Source organism: Poeciliopsis prolifica, unplaced genomic scaffold (genome assembly GCF_027474105.1).
Source record: "Poeciliopsis prolifica strain line A6 unplaced genomic scaffold, Auburn_PproV2 SCAFFOLD015, whole genome shotgun sequence".
NCBI lineage: Eukaryota > Metazoa > Chordata > Actinopteri > Cyprinodontiformes > Poeciliidae > Poeciliopsis > Poeciliopsis prolifica.
In genome coordinates this window covers 8,233,096-8,258,815 of record NW_026562390.1, presented here as the reverse complement: position 1 = coordinate 8,258,815, position 25,720 = coordinate 8,233,096, and the positions used below count along the sequence as shown (strand labels likewise).

At 36.5% G+C, this 25,720-nt stretch overlaps 2 protein-coding genes, 1 long non-coding RNA gene and 1 pseudogene across 3 annotated transcripts; 2 read left to right on the top strand and 2 right to left on the bottom strand.

Annotated features, from left to right (window-relative positions):
- The first annotated feature begins 5,060 nt into the window (after positions 1-5,060).
- Positions 5,061-13,043, top strand: LOC129366605 (NACHT, LRR and PYD domains-containing protein 12-like; annotated as a pseudogene).
- On the bottom strand, positions 10,884-16,237 carry LOC129366608 (uncharacterized). The gene is made up of 3 exons (XR_008606638.1): positions 16,155-16,237; positions 12,790-13,007; positions 10,884-11,002 (listed from the first exon to the last, which is right to left on the bottom strand). It is a non-coding gene; the product is annotated as an uncharacterized LOC129366608 (long non-coding RNA).
- A 47-nt stretch (positions 16,238-16,284) lies between these two features.
- On the top strand, positions 16,285-22,346 carry tescb (tescalcin b). The gene is made up of 9 exons (XM_055040572.1): positions 16,285-16,371; positions 16,468-16,554; positions 17,097-17,166; positions 17,371-17,451; positions 19,137-19,276; positions 19,359-19,420; positions 19,537-19,641; positions 19,726-19,773; positions 19,951-22,346. Exons 2-9 carry the CDS (start codon positions 16,491-16,493, stop codon positions 20,041-20,043), a joined length of 663 nt encoding a protein of 220 aa, XP_054896547.1. The 5' UTR covers positions 16,285-16,371; positions 16,468-16,490; the 3' UTR covers positions 20,044-22,346.
- Positions 22,347-24,037: 1,691 nt separating this feature from the next.
- m17 (IL-6 subfamily cytokine M17) lies at positions 24,038-25,497 on the bottom strand. Its single transcript, XM_055040506.1, has 3 exons — positions 25,422-25,497; positions 24,898-25,046; positions 24,038-24,790 (listed from the first exon to the last, which is right to left on the bottom strand). Exons 1-3 carry the CDS (start codon positions 25,474-25,476, stop codon positions 24,323-24,325), a joined length of 672 nt encoding a protein of 223 aa, XP_054896481.1. The 5' UTR covers positions 25,477-25,497; the 3' UTR covers positions 24,038-24,322.
- Positions 25,498-25,720: the final 223 nt, after the last annotated feature.

The window sequence follows — 25,720 nt, the reverse complement described above, 5'->3', positions numbered from 1 at the left end:
AGTGTGAATATATCAAATCTAATTTTAGTTAAATGTGGAATAAGCAATAAGGGATCCTATTAAACCTTTGAGGTTTTATCTCCACTGGGGATACAGTAGGCAATACTGTATAAATCATTTAAAAAAGCACAATGTACATCTTACACATGAATGTTACCATTTGAGGTGTTGTACCAAATTATAGTTTTCAACTATTTCACAGCCATTAAGAGCATCATTTGATTCAAAATTTGTCAGTTTAAAATCTTTTTAGAGATACTTGTGCATACCGAAGAAGGGTTACATGAAATATTATTGGCACATATGACAAATCCCTGCATGCAGGGTGAAAATATACCTTGGCACCTGTGTTGAATGGCTTCTCCATTTTCTTTGTGGAAAAGGGCATGGATGAATCACGTCTGAGAGGTGTTCTGACATGTCTGGAACCTGCATGTTAGTAATAAAGCCCAGAGGGACTGTGGCTTGTGGGCCAGAGTCTCTGTGGATTAGGCTTGCCTCCCACAGATCCCATAAGATTGGAATGTGGCACACCTGATGCTCTCTCACCTTCCCCAGGTTTTTTCTTCCTCAGTTCAAGAGATGTAATGTAGTGTAAGAGTGGGATCTATTGAGAGTATTATTGGAATAATGTATCAAAATAATGCAGAGTTGTTGGACGGCGAGCAATGCTTTACCTCAATTGCTTTAACCTGTCAGCTTTCATGTTGCAGTGTCTGATAGATGTACATGCATTAGCATACACTGTTTTTATATTTTATCATCCCTTTAAAAACAGTCATTGATGTCTATAGAGAGCTGCACAAACTGATGTGATTCACATCCATTTACGTCATCAATAATTGGTAGCGTCTACATGTTGCACATTCATAGTCAAGTGAAACAGAACAGCAAGTGCTTAGCTTTTTATGAAAACAGATTGTGTTCTGATATGACACGTGTTACCTTTAAAATGAACTGTAATTCCTGACAAGTATTTAGACAATGAGGTTCACCTCTGTGTGACCTGGAGATGTTTAATTGTATTTGTAAATCTAAAATAATTTGTTAATCTTCTTTCAAATCATCAACTTTAAACAATCTTCATATGAAGCGTTTAAAAGATTCATATCTAGTTTTCAGTAATGGATGGCTGCACCTTTTCATATGTTAAGAGATTGCAGTGATGCTGCAAAACCTTTAGCACTGAACCAAAGCTCCTTTAAATTGTGAGGTGCCAAAGTCAGACTTGGGTAACTAATGTCATGCCAGATTGTGTTTAAAGGCTCCCTCAGGTGTGACCAACTGGAAACACAGAGACTGGAAGGCCTGCATCCCTAATACAGCCTAGAAGAACAGAAGGCCCTTCCACATTAAGAGAAAAACTACTTTTTTTTAAATGGGAAATTGAACTTCTAAGTTTATTAATTCAGTTTGTTAAGCTACTTCTATGATGAAATAAAAAAAAATTAGCTCATCATGAATGTTTACATTTCTCCAACAAACAGTCTATGCAACATGCACTCACTAACCTTTCTTCACATGTCTGTCTCCTCTGACATTGATTTCTTTCTGCCTGGAGATCAGAGTAGGTCCTTTATTGACAAAGCAAGAGCAAAACTATAGAAAAGCTCCATCTTTCTACTCTTTCAACACATTTTTAGGTTTCTGTTTTTGTTTGCTTTTTTCTGTGATGTAAAATTATTCACAAAGGCCTTGAAAGGGGACATGATTTATAGCTCATGCCAAGATACCACAATCTTGTTATTCTGAGATCTACATCTGTGTTTGTAGGGAAATAAACAACTGCAGAGAGAGTGGAAAACAGAAATATACCTGTTAGCGAAAGGAAAAGGGTCAACAAATTAATAAAAAGTTCATGAATAATCAAATGAGACAAATATAAATAAGATAATGAGTTTTTTGCTGCTTATAAAATAGCTTGTCAAGATGAATATCTCAGCAGAAGAGGAGTTTTTCTATTTTAATTAAAGGGCTGATAATTAATCCTCATAAACACCTTTTCAAGTAGACAGAGCAAATCAAAGATCCCATCAAAATTCAGACGAACCTGGCTTATTTTTGTTTGTTTATTCGAGCGCCAGCAGCCTGCCAATTCCTGGGGAGCCTCACGACTGGATGTGTGCTTCCCTGAAAAGGAGTTGTTTGCTAAAAAGTAGTGGAGGCAACATGTAGCGCATGTGTCTAGCATGAATCTGTTTGCTGAGAATAAGAAGAAGCAGACAGGTGAAAAGAGAGATGGAAAAAGAGGGAGACATGTCGCAGCACCCTCAGGACGTCTCCTCATTCTGAGCAGCTGTTGTCTGAGAGCTGGAGGCAGCACTGCGGCGCCCTGTCAACTCCTTCTCCCGAAGAAGCCCTCCGTGCATGCAAAGCAGGCACAGACTGCCCTCTCTCCTTGCCCAGGCTTTTCTGGCCCCCTATTTTTTTCACCGCATAGAACAGACACCTCCTTATTTTCTCTGGCCTTTTTATTCAAATCAATTTCAGGCTGTCAAATGGAGTGCGCCTGGTAATACTTACAAAGCACACAAACACAACACACAGGGCAGGAAGTGTGACAATTTTATGGAAAGGAACATTTCAAGGGCAGAGGCTGTTTATGAAAAAATGTGTATTGTTTTTGTTTTTGACGATTGATTGCACTCTGCTTGATGCATCAGTTCTCCCCTGCAAGGAGAGCATAACTAAAAATGTTTTCGTTTAGTCGACTGCTGGCGTCCTGTTAATCACCAAAGGTCAGTGATACGGAGAATTCAGCTGATTTATTTTGTTGTTAAAAAACTTTGCATTGACAAAAAGACTGTAACTGATGCACTATATCTGTTACATAACATTATAATTGTGGTGAAGCCACCCTTTCCTGGGAACTGAAAGTTGAAGAAGTTACTTGTTTAAAAGAGTAAAACCATAATTTCAATGTTTAATCAAATAAAAAGCTACATATTTGGTTAGTTAACTTTGAAATTGTGATTTCAAAACCTCATCAAGGTGAAGATAGTTCAGTTTTATTTTGAAGGTGAAAACTTTTGGTTTGGCTGCAAGAGGTTTCTAATTTTTCTGTCCTTAGTTTGCATTACACTAACAAGTAAAACTCATCAGTCTAATCATGTTACTGTGTGTCATTTGCAGCAGGACATTTGAGCACCAGACATTGGACATCTGCACCACACATTATTTCCCAACCAAAACATGTCCAAAATGTACAGGAATAATCCTTGAAGCTGCAAGATGTAACTTTGCAAAAATACTTTTCTACATATTTGTTAAAACTGTTCCTGCACTGTGACATTATATTATGAGACAGATAATCTGGAAAAAGATGAAGCTATTCTGGGTCCTCCCAGTCCAGCAATCTGCAGAAATCCCCTTCAACCACAAGAAGTCAGGGCCAGGAGGAGGGTCTTAGCACTGTCAATCAAGCTTGTGCACATGCTGCTCAATGTGCTAATGGTGGAAAAACAACTTGCCATCACAGTAGCACTATCTGTGGTCATCGGTGGCTATACTAACTAACCTGAGCATTCAGGGTCCAATGTGAGGAACTTGTCATAGCGCAGCTGAAAGGACGGGGGTGAGCAATTGTTTATCAAATCCCTGCTAAAAGTTTAATGCCCAATAGTGGCTTTCAAGATAGCCACTATAATAGAATATGGCAGTGTGTTCAGATAGATACAGTCCTTAAATTTTATATTAGAAATTACAGCTTTTCCTGTCACTGGAGAATGTGACATTTCTTAAATGAATCAAGCAAACATGTTTAAGAACAGCAACAAAAGACATTCTGCAGTGAACTTAATGTTAGATGATGACTTTTCTGTGCAATGAGATTAATAAGGCAGCCAAGACATTGAAAGGCAACAGAGACCTTTGACCTTAGACTGAGAGTAAGTGCTGTGTCATGTCTGCTTTTGCATCAACACAAGTAAAAATTACCAGATTTATTTACACTTAATTTAAAACGATGTAAACATACCCCCTTATTAAGATTGGCTATTAGAAAAATGTTTATTACCTTATTAATGCTGCCTCCTTGTGGTTAACCAGAGAACTGCAATTGAATAGAGGGCTTTATATAGTATGAAATAGTTTTAAATCCGTATTAATCTAGGAAATAAGACAATTACATGATACAGAAGAATTGCATTGTTTGACACATAATAACAATAATCTGATAAGCCGTCCATGAAACTACTCTTGTACCTTTTCAAAGTACAAGAGTAGTACAAATCTCTCTTTTAAACTTTCTTTTAATGAAAAATCTAAATAAAATTGCTATCCCTAACACAAAAAAATCTAGGATCTTAAAAGTCATGTCAAATATCACATTCTTTTACAAAATTAAGGGATTTTAATTGATCAGTTTCTACACTTTGGTCTTAAAAACATAAAAACTGGAAGCACACAAGCACTCATTCACTCTTACAGGAAACCGACAGAAAAAGAAACACAAAGAAAGATTTGCACTTAGTCAAATTTTTAGGGCATCCAAGCATTTCTACTCAGTCCTCATATTTGTCTTTGTCTTTGCTCAAATTGTAACTAACAATCTCTTTTATATTTAGCAATATACTTTAAAGTTTAACAGTATTCTGTTAAACTTTAAAGCTGAAGCTTCAGAGTCAGTTTAAGGTTAAGTGCACACAATTCAAAGATATTGCAAACACATTTAGACACATTTAGAATCACAGTTTACACAAACTCCCAACACATCGACCTGAGAGAGGATTTTTACTGCTATTTTAATCCTTTCACTTCTTTATAGATTGCATCACAAACCACTTCCACATGCTTTGTAGTTTTTTATCATATCTTATTTAAAGAAAACTATACCCAAATGGAATTTGAAGCACAGTTTTCTAAGTTATTCACTATTACTTTAAGTGCAATTATTGTGTGTTGATGTCCTTGCAGGTTTATAAGTACACACGGATGTTTTTCTAGTGAGTCATAGCGTGCACAAAGCACAATGTTTGCCTCACGTGACCAAATTAAAATGAAACTGGCAGCTGTAAAGGCTTAGGTTTCCTTTTTTATGTCAGTTACCAGGAAGTCTCGACCGAGTGCTGCTTAGAGGAGAGCGCTTTTATTATTTAACATCAACAGTCAGATGGAAGTAACTATGTCAGGATGGACACACAGGAAGAGAGTAAATATAATGTCTCAGTCACTTAGTTTCCTTGTTGTAGTTTAAAATAGTATGAAAATGGAAAACCGGTTTGCACCTAGTCAGGCTGTCGATGTGGCAACATCACAACAAGGTAAGATCAAATATTAACATTACACTGAATCACTTATGTATTTACAAGGCCTGGTTTGACTTTGAGGAGAAATAACAAGTACAGTTAATGATTCTAATCTTTTCTCCGGTTCTACATATATTCAAATACGTCGAGAGCAGAAAGATAATCATCTGTCAGATTATCAAAGCAAAAGCTGGTGACTGGACCAGATTTGTCCAGAATGCCATTTAGATCAATTTCACCAAAAGTTGGCAAAGACAGAAATGAGAACATTATTATTCAATAGCAGCTCACATTCTCTGTCTAGACAGTCAAATCAAGAGAGAACCTGTTTCTGTATGTGTGGGGGAGGTGGTAGCAAAACAAAACTGTACAGCAGTTGGTTTATTTATCTATGAAAACGAGTTTCAAGAGCCTAATGCAGGGGTGCCAAACTGTTCTTTTTAAAAAAGTCTGAATGTTCTTAAAAGGGCTGGTTGTGCCAGAATGTTTTTGATAAAACCCATTGAATTGTTAAAATATCAATAAATAGCTGTTTTAGCATTCAGTAAGAGTGTCTTAAAATTAAATAATATTTAACATCCTTTCACACTCATCATTCTATCCAGGATTTTATGATTGTTTTGTGGATCACAGTTTGTGTGGCGCTAATTTAAAAATATTTGGAAGGAATCTGCTGTAAATTTTGTCCATTTGTGAAAAACCGGAAGGACTTATTGATGTAATTTGGAGTCTAGAAGGCTACATAAAAAGTTACATAAATATTTGGCCCCCCTTTCTTGAGTTTGACGCATGTGACCTCAGGCAATTATCAACAAAAATAATCATTTAGATCAGAATTACCAAGCCAAGGCACCACTGAGTATAAGAAAATAATAGCTAAACTAGTTTTCAATTTCAGCTGTAGTCATATTTAGTTATATTCCACATGATCCAGTTCATTTCTTTCTGTTTACAGCCACTTAATGTTCTTTTTAAAACACTAGCATATGTTCCAAAAATGAAAAAGAAAGACAGCAGCTTTATGGCATAACAACATGTCAATATGCCATAAAGTTCATGTCAGCATAAATTTAGTCCTACGTCTTGTAGATAATTTAGCTGACATAGACCCAGGCTATCTTTTTAGTAAATAAAATAATGTTTTGTCAAGTAAGGGTTTTTATTTACATGTTTTAATTCTACAGAACTTATTGGTGTAGCTTTTACTTTTACCAAAAGGCAAATGATTTTTTATATTTTTTTGAGGTTCAGATTAGTGTAAAATTTTACCAAAGATTTATTTGTTGGTGATTTCTATGATTATATTTTAAATGTGGGGCAAATGTAGTAAAGTTGTCTGTTCTGTTTTACATTCAGATGCAACAGAAGGCAACGTTTTCACCGCCACATATGGAAGCGCCATCATCGCACCCGCTGTTAGTCATGTGAACATAACCAATGGCAATCTTATTGTCAATGCAAACTGCACAAATGGTAATAATTTGAAATTAATTTTAAAACATGTCTGATCTATGATTTAGTTTAAATTTGTCTAATTTAGAATTGTGAATTTCCTTCAAACCAGATTAAAAATGACCTAAAAATTTCAGCTCATTTCTGTTTCAGCTCCAGTCACAACAGACCAAGTAAACCTGGTCAAACTCAAAGGTAAGATGTATAGAGCTGTTCATCTCTGTGGCTGAGACAAGATGCTACTTAATACTGTCATGTAGGCTTGCACTATTTGTGTTACACTAAAAAGTGACACAAACAGAAGATGAAAAAGAAATAACACAATAAAATTGACCCCTTTCACAATGCAAAGAAACCCAACATGTATATGAACAGCTGGAAAAAATTAAGAGTCCACTTAAAATTATCTGCTTCTCTGATTTTAGATTTTATAGGTAATGTTTGAGAAAAATAAACTTTTTTGTGTGTGTTCTGTGAACTACTGACAGCATGTCTCTGAAATTCCAAGCAAAACTTTTGCATTTATCTACAGAAAATGAGAAATGGTCAAAGTAACGAAAACGATGCAGTACTTTCAGACCTGAAATAATACAAAGAAGATAACAATACTGATGTTTTAACTCAGGAAGAGTTCAGAAATTGTTTTTTGGTGGAATAACCGGGAGGTTTTTGATGGGGTTCGGTGCAGTGGTCTCTTACTTTTTTCCAAAGCTGAATATTCATAGAGTATGAACTTTGAATCTAGAATCTAAAATTTTATTTTTGGTTTTAATCTTTCAGAGAACATCCAAAATTGCCAAGATGAACTAAAATCCTACCTTCAGTCGAGGACGATGAATCTGTCTCAAGGAACAGAGAAAGAAACAGCATCAACGTCTTTAAATAAAATTTATACGGAGCTTTACATCACAGAGGGAGACAGTGGTGAAGTCAACAGGGAACATGAGGTTATTGAATTGGAGTGTACAAGATCTACAAATGACGAAAGAAAGATAGATCTCAACGCCATTTTCAGTGCTTTATCAAATGAAGAAAAACCACCACAGAGAGTTTTGACAAAGGGAATTGCTGGTATTGGGAAAACAGTGGCTGTGCAGAAATTCACTCGGGACTGGGCAGACGGAGAAGCCAACCAGAACTTCACATTTGTGTTTCCCTTCACATTTAGAGATCTAAACTTGATAATCGAGGAAGAGTTCTCTCTCATCGACTTAATACGCTACTATTTTGAAGAAGTCGAGTGTTTGGATGATTCAGATTACAAAAGCTCTGAAGTTTTATTCATCTTTGATGGCCTGGATGAAAGTAAATTTCCTCTGAACTTTGACAAAAACAAGATGTGTCGCAGTGCTACAAGGAAAACAACAGTAGACGTATTACTTACAAACTTATTCAAAGGCACATTGCTGCCCAAAGCTTCAGTTTGGATCACAACTCGACCAGCAGCAGCCAATAAGATTCCTTCAAAACACATCAACAGAATGACAGAGGTACGAGGTTTTAACGACGAGCAAAAGGAGGAATACTTTCAAAAGAAAATCAGTGACAAGACTATTGCTCAAAAAGTCTTGGATCATCTTTTGTCAAAACCTTTGAGAAGTCTCTACATAATGTGCCACATTCCTATGTTTTGCTGGATTTCAGCCACAGCACTTCAAAGCCTCCTCATGAATGAGGATCAAGCTGAGCTCCCAAAAACTCTGACAGAAATGTACATGCATTTTCTGATCAAACAGACGGAGCTGAAAAATCAAAAAGATTACCATGGAGGTGATACTGACAGAGATATGATTATGAAATTGGGAAAACTGGCATTTGAGCAGCTACAAAATGGCAACATAATCTTTCGTGAAGAAGATCTGAAAGAATGCAACATCGATCTGAAACAAGCTGCTGTTTACTCGGGCGTTTGCACACAGATCATAAGAAAAGAATCTGGTCTACACAAAAAGGAAGTTTACTCTTTTATACATTTAAGCGTTCAGGAGTTCCTTGCAGCTCTGTATGTACACAAGACCTTCGTAGATCAGCAAAAAAATCTTCTCAGCCCAAAAACTCTGATTCCGGTGTCTGAGGGAGGAGAAAGTCCAATTATCTTTCTACACAAAAGTGCTGTGGACATGGCTTTGAATAGCGATCATGGACGATGGGACTTGTTCTTACGGTTCCTGGTGGGTCTCTCTCAAGGCAAAAATCAGGGGCTTCTTCAGAAAATATTTGGAAATAAAGACAAACTTCCACCGAATCGTGAGGAGACAATCGACTACATTCACCGTCAAATCCAAAAAACCTCATATAACAACAAGAGTATTAATCTATTCCATTGCTTAAATGAGTTAGGAGACCAATCTCTTGTACAGCAAGTCCAAAAGTATTACAATTCAGGGGATGTCAGCAAAATTTTACCAGTCCATTGGTCAGCTCTGGCTTTCGTGCTGCTTGTTTCCAATGACGACTTGTCTGTCTTCGATCTGAGAAAGTACTATGGATCTGAAACAGTTCTGGAGCGGCTGCTGCCGGTGCTTAAAGTAGCAAAGACAGCTTTGTAAGTAAACCTAACTCATGTTGGTGTATAGGATTCTTTTTCTTTTTTGCAAAATGCTTACCATAATTTTCTTGCTCAACTCAGGTTAAGCGAGAGTAACCTCACTGACAGGTGCCTCAGTTATGTGTCTCCGGTTCTTATCATGAAGTCTGGAGGACTGGAAGAGCTGGACCTAAGTGGAAACAATCTGAACGACTCCGGAGTGCAGCGGCTCGCTGAAAGCCTGCAGGATGCCAGCTGCAAACTTTCAAAACTCCGGTGAAATATATAACTTTTTCCCTTTGTAAGCAAGGTGTTTGTAATTGTTTTGTTATCATTCTTACATTAGCAGTTTTACTAGTTTGTTTTTCATTTAAAGGTTTAGTACTCACACCCCAGAAAGGAGGAATTTGTTAAGCCATATGAAAACCAAAACTTGCTTTTTCTTCAAACCTTGAAGCTGCAGCTGTTTTCTTATCTTGGAATACTCCTGGTTCTGTGAAACTGTATGCATGTGTAGGATGTTAGTTCCTTCTTCCCCATTCTTTGATTTGTTATTTTTAGTTACTGTTTGCTTGCAAAGCAGGCTTTATCACTGAAGTGCGCGGACGGACTAATTTACCCAATGCTCATTTGTGTAGCATAACTTTACTGAAATAAAGTGCAAAAATGCTTCCAAACTGATATTGGTTTAAACATAAAACATTTGTCTCTTGTAAAACTAAGGACACAACACAGACCTGAGTCTGATCTTTTCTTTATTAATGTTTTTATCTCACTTTTATTCTGTGATGCAGATTAAAACAGTGCAGCATGACAACATCAGGAATCCCGTCTTTGGCCAAAGGAATAACATCTAATCCATCTCATCTGAGAGAGCTGGATCTCAGCAAAAATAAACTTCATGACGAGGGAATGATGCTGCTTTCTGGTGTTCTTCGGAAGTGCTGTTTGGAAACTTTAAGGTAAAAGATGTTTGTGATTAAGTATAAATTTCCACATGATCATGCTGAAATAGAATAATTTCTCTGCAGACTCTCTGGGTGTGGTCTTGAAGAGAAAGGATGCACAAGTCTGGCATCAGCTCTCCGCTCCAATCCATCTTATCTACAGAACTTGGATTTGAGCAGGAACTGCTTCAGCACAAAATCAGTCATCGAGCTTTCTAACTTCTTGCAGCGTCCTGACAGTAAGCTGCAACGGTTGTGGTAAGCTTTGACAAAAAGAATGAGATCTCTCCACTTCTGCTAAATGTAAACACCTAAAAAGAAAAAACATTTTCATCAAAATAATTAAATGCATGATTATCTAAAGGCTGTTTTTTGTAGGGATGCAATTATAAAACAATTATTGTTTTTCAGTATTCGTCAGTCCCCAAGTTTCAGAGTTGAAAAATGAATGTACTAATATTCATCTAGCCTTTCAAAAGCACAATCAATATTTATTGACCAGTTGTTTATTTTGTGGCCTTTAGGCCAACCAGATGCACTGACTGTGTACATGGAAATCGATTAAACTTAAGTTCATAAAGTTAAGTCTTTCATCTATGTAAACTCTTCTGGTTTTTAAGAAGAAGTGAGCAGACATCTACTTTTGTTCCAAGGCTTTTCAAAACAAACCTACAAGCGGATGATGCAGCTGCTCTGGTCTCAGCTCTCAAACCCGACCTCTCAAACCCGACCACTCCTAGGAATTGGACCTAGGAGCCAACGCAATAGGTGATGCTGGTGTGCAGACACTTTCTGAACTGCTGAAGAGTCCAAACAGCAAACTTGAAGCCCTGAGGTAAGAAAAACTTTATGCTGCACCAATATTGACATAAATTTAGATCAAAAAAATTTAGAAAATGTTGAAGATGCTCAAATGTGCTGGAGGTGAATACAGAAAACCTAATTTGTGTGCTTTTGCTAATACAACAATCGGTCAGTTAAACATGACCCTCATTTCTATGTTTTTTTTTTATTATTATTATTTTATTTATTTTTACCACAAATAAACACTTTTTTTCCAGTCCAGTTTTACAGCTTAATTCACTTTTATTGCCCACAGGCTTCAAGGTTGTCGCTTCACAGATGAAGGCTGTGCCTTGTTGGCTTCATCTCTGAAGACAAACCCGGCTCATTTAAAAGATCTAGATCTGGGAAGAAACATCATGAAAGAACACGCAATCGAAGAACTTTCCAAGTTCTTGGAAGACCAAAGCTGTCGACTGGAGATACTGAAGTGTGTACCATGTGCAACATGCTCTCACATTGTTTTCTCTACAAGAGATAAAACTCAATGCAGAATTCCACCCAAGTTGTAAATATAGCTATATACTAAACTATATGTTCACCAAGGTACCAACAATGTAATTCTCAACCTATTTCATCAAAGACAGCTTGTGTTATTGCAACTGTATGCATTTTAGATAGATAATCAAGGTACCTGGAATACTGTTGTTTTTTAAATGGTTATTATTGGGATTTTTTATGAATAAAAATCCCAATACTAAAAATGTCTATCTTTTCTTGCAGCCTGAAATGTTGCATTGTAACCACAGCTGCATGCAAGCTTCTGATTTCAGCTGTCAGTCGTTGCTTTTTCCTCCGAGAGCTCGACCTCAAGTACAACCTGTTCCTGGACGAGAGCCTGAAGCTGATGTGTGATTGGCTGAGCAGAACCGAATGTAAATTAGAAGTGCTGAGGTGAGACTTGTTTTGTGTTTTTTTAGCAGGATGACTGAAGACTTGAACCAAATGTTTGTTGGTTGTGGTTGTTTATATGAGATTGAATGCAGGTGTTTCGTGAAGAACAAAAAAAATAAATAAATAAAAATGTTTTGTGGTGATTACCTTCCACCTTTGAATTTATGAAAAAATCAAAAATTCAGAACAAAAGCATGAACAATTAAGAAGTAACTTAAGTCATTAAAAGTTCAGATTTGAGTCCTGAGAAAAATATTTAAAAGAAGAACCTGAGTTATCGTTCCAGTAAGCCAACATATGTAAAGGGTAAACATATAAAAGTACAGATTAACTTATGAAGAGGCAGGTAAATTAGGAAGAAAAGAGAAAAAAAATGATTCCAACGCTTTACCTCAACAGATTTGAAGAAAGTAACAAAAAAAAAATAAAAATAAAATAAAACTGGAAAGATTTATTGAAGAGAAGGCTTTTTGTGTAACTCTCCAGGATAGAGTGAGCATGTTTTTTTTTGTTGTTTTTTTTTCTTTAACTTACTTTTGAGAGTTGCTGGAAGATTTAAGAACTAAGACTGAGGTTTGAGGTGGAGTCAGATTCAGTTTCCCAAAAACATGGCGGCACTAAGAGTCGGATAAAAAAAAACTAACCAAACAACAGTTTTCTTGGTCCGACACGAATTTTATATCCAGAAATGTGTATCTGCAGCTTAAATTACAAATGTTGCCTGTAAAGAAACCATTTCGTACACATGTGCTTAAACACTGAACGTTTTAACTTTGGACTCAAGAGGGAAATTTTTCAGATTTTGTTTAATTGTAATTACTTGTACATTATCTCTACAGTCTTCATATTACACCCTCTTTTGATTGACTTTGACATTTACCTATTTCTTCCAGGTTGTCCTTTGTTAAAGAGAACACCTGTGTGTTGCTGGCTGCAGCTCTGAGGTCAAACCCTTCACACCTGAGAGAGCTGGAGCTGAGCAATTTAGAAGAATCAGTGAAGCTCCTGACTGACTTACAGAAGAACGATGACTTCAAACTGCAGACGCTGATTGTGACAGATCAAAATGTGTTCAAAGAACACGCCCTGTCAGTGACACTGAGAGAGAAATTGAAAAAATTAGAGTTTATTTGACATGACGTCCTGCGTGACTACTACAAGTGTTAATTTTTTCGTTATGTCCTTCAGTTTGTTTACTACCTCAATGTTTTATTCTTTAATTATGTAAATTCACAAATGCTTTAAACTTGACTGTCTATTGTCTTAAGATTTGCCCCATTTTGGATGGGAAGACTGTTACTTTTGCATAGGCAGAGGTAATCTAGACTCATGGTACGGTTCTGAGCGCTCATATAATATTACTTTTTGACAATCTACGGTCAATAATATGTATTTTTTTACTTTTTGAAGTATAATAAAAATGTATTTTATGAGATTTTGGTAGTGGTGTTATGGTGGTGGGTCAGGGTGCAGCCTGGAGGAACTTGATAGCAGCAACAGTAAGTGGCCTCAAAGTTCAAAACAACTAAGCATTTAATCCGTAATTTTTTATTTTTCCTTTACATGATATAGTTTGAATTTTGTCGGTTTGAGCAACTGGTTCTAGGTCTTATGTTACACAGGAAAAGAAACTATAGGATGTTTTTTATTTAGTGATTTTGATTTAATGTGGTAATTAGATCATTTGCACACAAGAGGGCAGTGTAATGCCAGAAACAAAGGGAGTGGTCACCTTGTCTTTTGGTTGGATTAGCGTCGACCGGAAGTCTGTTTGCTTTTGCGAAACCACAGAGTTGCTTTGGTATCTATACTTTACTGACTTTTTGTGAATTCTCAAGAGGAATATAATTTTATTTGTTCAATTATCAGTTTAGCATATTGTGTATCAAATTAAAATGGACAAAAGTTACTTTTAAAATCTTTAAAATAAATACTTAGTGTTGTATTAAGATTCTCATATTTGCTTGCTGAAGGATTTGAGTTTGCATAATGAAAAACTATCCATGGATATGGAGGATATGCAAACTCCACAAAGAGAAACTGAACCCAAACCCTTCTTGAGTCTAAGGTAAATAATGCTAACCACCGCTAACAGCTAGTTGGGCTGGCAAACACACAAATGTGTTCCGGTGTTGCCCCCATGCGGCTCATAGAAGTACTGCAAGTAACACAATTTGTACAGTATTTATTTTTTATGATTTTTTTACATTCCAAATTTTAATAATGTAACTTAGTTCATATTGTTATGTGATTCATATGATTTTTTTAGATGATTTATATTTGATTACAAAATAATAGCAAGTTGTTAGGCTGTTCTTCATGCCCTATTTACTCTTTTACTGCTTGCTCTTCCTTCCTAATCAACTGTTCTTGGTTTCCTACATTCACACATATTTTTTTGTACAATACTAGGAATTTTCTTTTCAAGTTAAATTCAGCATTAAATGGAATTTTTCAAATGACTCAAGCGGTGCAGAAACTTGTTACTGGCAATGTTCTGATCTGTGGTTTATACCACTGACTCTTAGACATCTTAAACCTCATGATACATAATGCATAATGTGCAGCAAGATTGATGTAAGCAACTACCATAACCACAAAAGTCTTTCTCTGAGGTTTTGCTCAGTTGGTGCAGTGACATTTCTTTTAGTGTCTGGTGTTTTTCATTTTGTTTAATTTTTTTTTACCACTCTGTGGAATTATTGAGTTACAGTAATCTGTATCTGTTAGAGGTGAGTCGCAAAGATCTGATGACAGTTATCTGGAAAAGTATATGACTTATATATTTATACACATCACACAGCACAAAAAGTAGTCACAGAAATTTTAAGTATATTTGATCTGGAAACATATTCAGTTGTAACTGCTGCAAATAATAGTTTTCTATACTTCGCAGCTGCATGATTTTGTCTTTGTCAGTCAGTATGCAATGCGATTGAGGAAAAGTTCAAAGGAATGAATGATTCTGCAAAAGACTAAAATATGTTGATTACTACTCATAATTTACAGAACATTTTAAAGAAATTGGATTCTTAAACATTCCTGAACCTTTATTTCCGAGTCCTTCATGGCCTTCTTGATGCTGATTTTTTTTTCCCAACAAATATTCTTCAACAAATCTTAGTTCATTCATTGGGTAATTTCTTTAGGCAACTGGATGTACTGGATTTTATTTAGGAATATAAGAGTGCATGTGTTTGCATAGAAATTTATGCTGGACTTTTTAGATTTTGATTTGTAACAAAGATCTGAAAAGATGTGCATCATTTTTCTTCTGTTTTAAAATTAATTTAAACTGCAAATCTGATTTAAATAGGTCTTTAGGAACTTTACTGTAGATGTGAAATTTGTTAAAATTGGTTTATTTATTTTACAAATGAGTTTTTTTAGTTATTTTCTCCTGACTTTTATTGCTAATAAGTTATGTTACTCTTGACAGTTGGTTGTTACCATAGCTGCCAGTGACAGTCAGTCGTTTTCTGTTGCCGTCTGTAAATCTGGTATGTATTAGGATCAGCTCTGTGTTTTCCTTACCAGTTTTACATTTCAGCTTTTATTTGAAACAAATCTTTGTGTAGGGCTTTATGTGCATTTTCACCACATTTAGATTATTTTTTTACATCCATTTCAGCTTTATTTTAATTTGTAACTGTTAATTATTTTGTCAACTGTTCATTGGGAACTAATCTCTGTGTACTTTGTTTAGCTTTATTTATTGTATTTATTTGTTATGCATATGGACAGAAGCTGCTAGATTGATGTTAATCACCAACTTGGCTTTTCTCTGTGAATTTGTTGTTTTTTTTTTTTACATACAAAGTAATGTTTTTGTTACAATCGTGTGTAACAAAATGTGTGAGTGCATTCTCTTTCCTTCATCAAAATGTACATGCTTATTGTTATTTATGCTAAAAGTTAGTGAATTAATTATGAAAATATATGCAGGCTGTTTATCTCATTATTGTTTATCTTTAGAGCTGAAGCTTCTGCTTAATCATAACCACCAACTTAGATTTTTTTTTTTTTTTCTTGTAAGAATAAATGAAGTAAACCCAAGTGAGTGTTGTCAAGAGAGCCGACTGAGTCAGAAGGAAAAAGAAGAGTTACATTCTGCACTCAGTCATGCACAATAAATTAGTGGTCAGATTAAAAGTACCTTCAACGTGCATTTATCAAAGTCTAATTTTTGATGCAATTCTGGGCTGTAAGGTTAAAAATATAACCAACATTAACATTCTGACTTACTGCATGATTTTGATATTTTTTATCTCTATCCTTTTCAGCCATCAGGTCATTAAAAGCTTCAGAAATCAAACGTTGCCGTGTTGGTTTTTAACGACTGCGTCGTCATAGCAACGGTTGTTGCGGAAGTCGCCGTCGCCGCGCGCGGGGGGGGGGGGGGGACGAGAAGTGCTCGGTCTTCACGCGAGAGCAGAAACCAGGTGGGAGCCCCGGACCTGAGGTAAACACTAACACGGTTTACGGACGCGGGTTTTTGTGAAACATGATCCCTGTCGAGTACATCCCGGGCTGCGTGGTGCCTCTGGTAACTCCACAGGTCAGAGAGGCTGAGAGAGAGAGATGGGAGCACTGAAGTCCAGACCGGATCCGATTGAATACTCTGGTCTGTCGGAGAAAACTGGCTGTGAGTAATCATTATGTGTTGTCGAAACAGTCCCTGACGCACGAGAGGGAAGTGTAAATAAGAGCTTCCTGACATGCAAAAGCGTTTTCATTGTCAGTCTTGTCTCAAAGGGAGGTGCAAAAAAAAAACTAAACTAAAACACAAAAAATGCAAGCGTTACTCTTTTAATAAGGACAAACCACCATTTGGTTTCGTGCTGAAAAAGACGCGTGAACCTGCCATATTTGGCGCAGGAGTGATAAATAATTTAGAGTGAAAGTTTAGGGAAGTGTAACATTATCCTTTACAAAGCACCATGCTGTTAATAATAGAGGTTGCTGCATCACAGCTCACTACTTGTCAAGTGAACTCCTCTATTATCTCAGAAGTTTATTGGTAGGTGCACAGAATGCAAACTGATAAAGTGGAAAAGGACATTTCAATACACAACATAGGTAGCTCGGGAAGCATCCATTAGTGAAAAGGGAGCCTTGAATTTCCAGCTTAAACTTACAAATTGTATAATTATTACAGTATTTGCTCACTTTTTGGCTTGTTTTCAGTTTCACTTAGGCGGATTAAAGTCCTCCACAACAGGTTCAAACAGCTTTCTCATGGAAGTGATGTCTTAAGGTAAGCTGTAAGTTCCTCATTTTTCACTGATTTCTTGGATATTGAGTCCTCTGTGCGTACTTAACTCATTTACAAACCATTTCCAGTAACAGATCATGATATGCCAACATAATTGTTTTTTAAACTGGAAACCTTAATTACAAAGCTTCAACTATTTACATATTGGACCAAGTTTGACATCTCAATTTCCTTTACTTCTCTCAGGAGGGAAGATTTCAATTGCATCTCTTATCTGAAAAATAATCCCATTCGTAAAGACATCATAGAGGCTTTCTTTAACCGAAGGTACAGTACAGCGATGAATCTTAATTCTGCATTTATGACTAATAATTTCTGTCTTTTAATGTAACTCCTCTAAATGTCCTCTAAAATGTAAAACAATTCAAAGAAAAAAAAAAAAACAGCAAAAAGCCAAGAGTGCAACAAAGAAATCTGTGGAACATTGCAGCAATGTGAAACATATTTAATAGTAATTTTTGATTTTCTCATATTGTCATGCAATTCTCTTTATTTTAAAATGAAAATATCATCTTATTAAGAAACATACAAAGCAAGAAATGTAAAACAAATGAATCTTTATTCGCACTTCCCTGTTTTTTTACAGCATGTAATTAATTTTATGTCTTGATTAAGAAATAAGAAATCAATAGTTCCTGTCCCTGCAACAGGAAGCACTACCATATATGGACAATGACATGCAGTCTCGTGAAGAACAGTTTTGTTCTTCAGTAAAAGGTTTTTTTTTTTTTTTTTGAAGAAATATATGAACTGGATGTGTCACAGCTTATTGCCAATGCAGAAGGATGGTGTCAGCACTTTTACCTTCCCCATAGATCCTCTGTGCAGGAAATAAGGGTTACCCGTGTGCTGTCAGCTGTTTTCTGAACAAAACAATGTCCAGCTAATCACAATCTCTGATCAGTCTAATCTTGAAGGGTGATCCAAAAATGCAGGAATTACTCTTTTAATAAGAACTAACATCACCATTTTGTTTCTGGCTGAAGAGACTGCGCAGATTTATACGCAGGAGTGACGACTAATTTAAAGTGAAAGTTTATTGTTGGACCTGCCTACTGTTATTGCTGGTTACCAGAAGCTTCAGGATTATATATATATATATATATATATATATATATATATATATATATATATATATATATATATATATATATATATTCTCACCCACCGCGGGTGGTTCTTATCCTCTGAGCTCGGGTCCTCTACCAGAGGCCTGGGAGTTTGAGGGTTCTGCGCAGTATCTTGGCTGTGCCAAGGACTGCACATTTCTGGACTGAGATGTCTGATGTTGTTCCTGGGATCTGTTGTAGCCACTGCTCCAGTTTGGGGGTTACTGCCCCGAGGGCCCCGATGACCACAGGCACCACTGTGGTCTTCACCTTCCAGGCCCTCTCCAGTTCTTCCCTGAGGCCCTGGTATTTCTCCAGTTTCTCGTGCTCCTTTTTCCTGATGTTACAATCACTTGGTATTGCTACATCTACCACAACGGCTTTCCTCTGATGTTTATCCACTACGACAATGTCTGGTTGGTTCGCCATTACCATTCTGTCTGTCTGGATCTGGAAGTCCCACAGGATCTTAGCTCTGGCGTTCTCCACCACCTTGGGGGTGTTTCCCACTTTGATCTCGGGGTTTCCAGTCCATATTCTGCACAGATGTTTCTGTAGACTATGCCTGCCACTTGGTTATGTCGTTCCATGTACGCTTTCCCTGCCAGTATCTTGCACCCTGCTGTGATGTGCTGGACTGTCTCAGGGGCCTCCTTGCACAACCTCCAATAAATTTAGATATATATTTACATGTATATAAATATATATATGCAACATAATTTCACTCTTAAGAAACCTGGGCTCAGTTTTCTCTATTTGATTGCTTATTATTATTGTTGGTATTATTGTGTGCAAGTTAATTCTTAGACATGGTGTGTATACTTTTTTTTGCTTTTATTGCAGAAACTTTTCCCAGAATCAACGGGGCAAGGCAGAAGAGATTGGCTTTGAAGAATTTCTGGTGATCATGTCTTATTTCAGGCCCCCGTCTACAAAAATGACAGATGAACAGCGTAAAAGTATGAGGAGAGAGAAACTTAAATGTATGTTTTGTCTTCAGGGAATCTTTAACCCATGTTTGTTGTTTGCCAGTGGCTGGCCTAAAAGTTGCATTTTTCTCTGCAGTTATATTCAACATGCATGACTCAGATGGCGATGGATTGATAACGCTTGAGAATTACAGACATGTGAGCTTCTTATTGAATCCAAAATAAGAATCATTTGAATTACTGTTTGACAGTCTCCTGGAAATTGAGGATTTCACCTCCAGAGATCAGAGCTGTTCTTGGTCTGATATTTCCAGTTGGTGGAGGAGTTGTTGTATCGCAGCGAAGAACTGGGGAAAGAAACAGCCAGAGCCATTGCTGATGCAGCCATGTATGAAGTGGCCAGAACAGTTGGTCACACGGTAAGGAGGTGGTTTTGAGTAGATAAAGTCATTTGCTTCATTCCTTGCACAGCCTAAATCACAAGCTTCCTGTTTTGAACTCAGGACCCCGATAAGTTTTATGAGGGAATCACCTACGAGCATTTTCTTAAGGTTTGTTCACAGAATACCTATTTTTCTTCTTTAAAAAGAAGAAAAATAGGTCACCAAATTTTGAATGTGTTGATGCATTTGTTCTTAAAATGGCACTGAAATTGATTTTAGTTAGTTTGAATGAATTTGTATGAGTCTGAAACGCAAATCCGAGTTTCTGTTTTGTTTTCTTTGCAGCTGTTGTCTAACTTTGAGATCGAACTAAGGATGCACGTTCGGTTTTTGAAGATGGATCTTAACCCTTTCTGCAAGTTAGGTTGTCAACCTTAACTGTGTGATATTAAATTCTTGTTTTGCTCTGTAGCAACATGCTTGCACTGACGATACGCCTCATATATGTTGGAACAACTATGCAAACTGAACGACAATTTCAATTTATGAGAAGACTAAATTCTAAGCAATAAGATTGCACTATGCCAACACAGAGCAATGATATTCAAACATTGATGACTTTGTTGATGTAAATTTGAACGGATGTACAAATTATTTTCATAAATCGATATTATCGTTGTCTTGTATGATCACAGAAAATATTTATGTCTTTATTATAGAATATGCATGCCTTGCATTGTTTGCACAAAAAGGGACCTTAAACCCTTTTAAGGGTTTAAGGTCTTTATTATTTGCATTTATTTAAAAAGAGATAACATTTTGGTTCAAGTAAAAAATGTACAACACACTTCTTGGGCATGAATGCTCTTTCAACTTTTGGCCTTAAATCAGACTTTTGAATTGTCTTTTTTCAATCAGAGGGAATGTCACAACTCATCCAATCCACCACAAACTCTGAGTTAAAGCCTTTACGGCATCATGACTCGATTACACAACTCTTACACCTGTTGCTATGGCTAATAGCTTTTAACATGGCTCGACTGCCGTTCTTGCCAGAATGGGTCGTTTTCTGATTCTGTTACAGATTTTTGAAATTAATAAAGTTGTACCATAACCAGTCAAGTCTGGAAAATAATTCAAAGCCAAAAATTGATGTAACATTCATGCCAACAAAGAGTGCAGGTTTGTGAATGGAACTTTATTTAAAAAAATATCCACTTCTATTGTTAGCAGTGTTCAAGAAATGAATGGTATCTGGATACAAACGACTATATATGTGAATGCAGGGGCTTGAACATGCAAAGTTTTATTTTTGTAATGCTCCTTGATCAAATATATTATGGTTTGTCTCATGGAAAAATGTTTTTTTGTTGTTTTCTTTCTATTACAGAAGATATTTATTTCTAGTTGTGAGCAGTAAGTGCCAGTTCCCTGCACTCTATAGACGCAAACTAAAGGAACTGTTTATTTTTTGTATCTCTCTAGAGGAAAAGGGAACTTTGGGTCTAGTGAAAAATCTACATACATTCATCATGGGCATAAAATCCATATTAATGTAGTGACTTGAATGATGCATGAACCCTTTATTTCTCAGGATGGAGTTATTGTACAACAAAGCCTCAATGATTTCTAAATAAGCAGAATAATAACATGTACATAATCTTTGTGCTACTTCATCATAAGAGGACCATTCATATATTTTAAGGTTAGTATAAGATTATGACATTTCTTTATGGAGAGAGAACAGCATTTGAGCAAATGGTGCAAAGATTTATCAGAAAAAACCATAACCTGAAATAAAAATGAATAATGGAAACCATTTTCTTTGACCAACGGTGAGAAAACCGAAGCAACTTAAAACATTTACATTTTCTCTCAAAGTTTATGGTGCAATTTTTGACAAACATAACCGACATTTTCACATACGAGTCTTTGAGAAGCTTTCTGAACTGAACGAAAATAAATACAAGCATAAAAAGCAAAACAAAATGAAACTTAAAAACAGCAAGTCAGCATTTGAACTTTATACCAAATGGTGCAGCAATAGGAAGACATGTTGTCATCTTTCTTCCTTCTGCCCACGCTTTTCTGACTGTCGGACGTTAAAAACAATCATTAAATAATGAAATTGCTTAAAAAATGAGAACTCATAAACCTGAGTCATTAGTAGCATTATTATTGTAATTGCTTATGGCCTATTATTCAGTGATAGGCCACAAGTCTATCACTGAATACTTTGTTACTGAGATATACTGCCATCTAGCGACAGTATGTCAAATTCTGGCCTCGTCACGAATCTGGCAACAAACGAACGAAATAATAATAAAAAAGCATATTTACAAATGTATGAGTAAAGTGCATTTTTCAAAATATGTATCATTTGTTTCATATCTGAGTTTTTTAACAATAGTTATTAAATTATGAAATTAGATGAGTAATAGACAAATGTAGAAACATGGATGCCATGATAAACAATGTTGTGTTCTGGTGGCCATTAATGGTCAGAAATTGTTCAGATTAAATTATGTTAAGGGTCCCAAACAGCTTCTTAGATGCTAAAGTCTGAATGTGACTGAAATCACCCTGAATGTGTGCCACATCCAAACTCATGTTATACCTGGATTCTGCATTTTCTCCTCATACATTCATATTCAGTAAATGAATCAGTTGTGAAATTAAAAATATCTTTTGAAAATGATCACCCTTCAATCTGCTATTATACATTTAACATTTTCTGTCATGTTTTCATTTGTTTCATTGTGTTTCACTTACTGAACTGAGCTGAGTTCCAATAATGCTTTAATTTATTGGATATGAGTAGTTGTGATGCAGCGCAGAAAAAAATAAAATAAAATAAAACACTTGTGGTGTCACCGCAAGATTCAACCAGACAAAGTTTCAGAAGTTATTTTCCACTTGACTCATAGCTTAGTTTATCGGAAGCTCAACTTCCAGCCTCTTTCAGTCGGTTTCTCTGAGAAGAGAGTGTTTTAAAAATAAAAGTCAAAAAATGTGTTTAAAGGAATAAAATGTGAAGGAAGGGATATTAAAGCAACTTGTATCACCCCTTTCACTATTAAAGGTTTGTGATGAGTTATATTTCCATTCTTAAGTTCATTCAAAGAGATTTTTTTATTATTATTAATACTATTATTAGCACTTCTAACTGATGAAGTTGACATTTTCTATAAGATGAGTAGTGATTAAACAGCTATGGATGCTCAATCTCTGTCGAGTGGGTTAATTAAGACTTAGATCCTCTTCTTGAATCTAATAAATTAATATTAGTTTGAATCTGATAGACTAACATCAAGCCATTGATATTTGTGAAGTGGAAGGAAAATAATACATGGTTTTCCAAAGAAAGACATTGTTGAAAGAAGGCAATAAAGAAAAAAACGTTAGTCTTCACTTAGATGTGAAGCATTGCACTTTCAGGAAACTGACTGCACATCTCAGTGCCTCATCCTCGTTGTGAAATATGGGTGGTAGCAGCATCATGCTGGAGGGATCCATGTTTGTTTTCAAATGACCATGTAAAGTTTTTCTTTCACATCGCTGTCACGCCATATTTTGTGCCGTCCAATAAGATGCATGAAAGTTTGTGGTTCTCGTGTGACAAAGTGTGGGCAAGTTTCATGGTAATAGTATTTCTGCAGTATTCGGTGAATCTGGTTTTACCGAGATGTCAGCAGCTGTGTTTATATTTCCTCAAATGTGGGCTGAGGTGTATATTATAAGCACAGTTAAAAGAAATGCACAATCCAGACTCAACAGTAGGTGTTGCCCTAATGTGCCCTCAGTGTTGCTTTAAATAAGCCAAAGTTATAACAAGGAACTTGATTCATGACCTAGAGTAAATCCCCTATCTACTTCTAGTTTCCTGACAGCTTGTGACTGGAGGAAAGTTGAACTAAAATTTGTTAATTTTGTGGAAATGATATTATCCAGAATAATAAAGCTCAAGTTTTCTACCACTTACTCATGGGGGTAACTTTATCCAAAATGTTATCATTTTGTTCCCCATCTTAATACGCCCTTGCATGAGCATCTATATAACGATGCAAAGCTGCAAATGACACACTGTTAACAAATTTAGTGGTCTGACCCTCCCAAAACACACACACACACACACACACACACCTTGTGACTGACCAGACATCCTGCTGGTTTCATAAAATCTTTCCTATCTGATGCAGCCCTGTGTTGAACACATGCGTCACTAGAAGCTGATATCACACAGTCAGCGTCTCAGCAGCTTCCCGATTTTCTTTTTAACTCCTTTTTTAGGGAGTGATTCTGTGCAAAAAACAAAAACAAAAAAAAACAGCACATGACACTTTTCAAACACTTTTAGGGGAAAAAAACAGAATTTACAGGAATAATCCCACAGACAGATCAGCTTGTGTTGCATCTTTTAATTCTATCTATGGATGCAATCAGGCGTAAACAACAGATTATTGTCCTCTGTACAGCAGAAAAAAAAAATAATAATAATAATAATTAAATTACAAAACATGCAATAATAAGCCTGTTAATCATTTCACACTTCACTCTTTCCAGGAACACTTTCAGAAAATAAATATTAAATACCATAAATATCCTCCTTTACTCTGATGTACCTGCCATCTTCAAACGCATGTTTTTGTAAGTCTGTTGTCATCTCCGAAAGTAAAGTGCTGCTGGAAACTGACCGCTGAAGGTCAGTCCCAGGTCATCAAAATAAGTTGGATTCACTTGCTGGTGCCTTTGTGCAGACTTTGCTTCTTAGAGTCCTCATGTTTTTGGACATGTTTGTGAGGAGCTTCTTGTAGGTCGTCAGGACCACACAGCCGTAGACCTTCTGCTGGAAGATGTTCTGAGGCGGTGGTAGTGTTGTGGATCCACCCGCTGGCTCCGGTAGAGGCAGGTTCGGGAAGACTTTGTGATAAAAGTTGTTTATGCGGCGAGTCAGCATCCCGGTCTGACTTATCACCATGTTAAGTTGATTTAGAAGCGGACTCTTGGGGGGCTGCATGTCTGCTTGCTGCTCGTACACCCTCTTCAGATGTGGGGAGAAGGCTTGGAGGTGTGCATACATGCTTGCTATTTTCTCTGAAGGCTCCAGCCCAGAGATGTTTGGGTCAGGGATGCCACTCGCTGAAGCTTTGCAGAGGAGCTCTGCCATTTCCCCTTGGGACATTTTCTGCAAGAGATGAATGGAAAGTTGAATCAGATTCAAAACGTCATTTAATACAGTGACAACACATGATTGTTCAGGAAAAAATGGAACCGATTTATGAATTTACTCACATATTGTTTTATTAGATCACCGGTATCCTTATGGACAAGCCTGGTGAGCCTCAGAGTCTGCTGCAGGTCATGGCTGCACTCCTGATTTCTAGCAGCTGCCACGGTTTTTGTTGAATCAACAACCACAAGCAGCAGGAAGCAGAGTAATGCTGAGGAGAAAAGAAGTGGTCAGTTGTCGTAAACTGCCTCACATTACAGGAGAAGTTCATTGACAAAACTGCCAATGAACTTCTCCACTTTCCACTATAGAACATACTGACAGGAAAAACAGACTGCCTTTTCATTTTGTAGTCTAAATATGCTGAAATTGTGTGGAAAAAAAATGTCTATGACACAAATACTGGACCAAAGAAAAATGCTAAAAGGGAATCAGACTCATTCATGCAGGAAACTGCAAACTTCAGTTAGTTTCACAACAGCCGCAAGTCACTAAAAATAGGTTGCATAATTTTAAGAAGAAAACGATCCGATGATGTTTAAAGCTGCTTTTTGAGTTGATCAGAAGTGAATGTAGGTAAACTTACTTGCTGCTCTTTCCACAAGCTGTTGAAAATGCATATTCTTTACATGACCATTCATTCTCCTCTGAGTCTCACAGTCAAATTGTGTGGACTTGTCATGATCACACTCCTTTCAAACTTCTTTAGAAGAACCCACAGGAAATGACGCGCACCGAACCTCATGAACGGCACGTCATCCTGGGCGATTTCTTCCTGACTAAAATATTAAGTTCTTCTTATCGCTATTATTCATTTTATCATTTGTATTAATTGTGACATGATTCTTGGAAATAGCATTGACTTAAACTTAAAAATAACAACAT

Excerpts from the sequence above, each read along its gene's own strand:
- tescb (XM_055040572.1), top strand. The coding sequence starts at position 16,491 with ATGGGAGCACTGAAGTCCAGACCGGATCCGATTGAATACTCTGGTCTG. Across the intron at positions 16,555-17,096 it reads TCTGTCGGAGAAAACTGGCT|TTTCACTTAGGCGGATTAAA; the intron begins GTGAGTAATCAT and ends GCTTGTTTTCAG. Across the intron at positions 17,167-17,370 it reads CATGGAAGTGATGTCTTAAG|GAGGGAAGATTTCAATTGCA; the intron begins GTAAGCTGTAAG and ends TACTTCTCTCAG.
- m17 (XM_055040506.1), bottom strand. The coding sequence starts at position 25,476 with ATGAATGGTCATGTAAAGAATATGCATTTTCAACAGCTTGTGGAAAGA. Across the intron at positions 25,047-25,421 it reads GCTTGTGGAAAGAGCAGCAA|CATTACTCTGCTTCCTGCTG; the intron begins GTAAGTTTACCT and ends TTTTCTCCTCAG. Across the intron at positions 24,791-24,897 it reads GTGATCTAATAAAACAATAT|AAAATGTCCCAAGGGGAAAT; the intron begins GTGAGTAAATTC and ends CATCTCTTGCAG.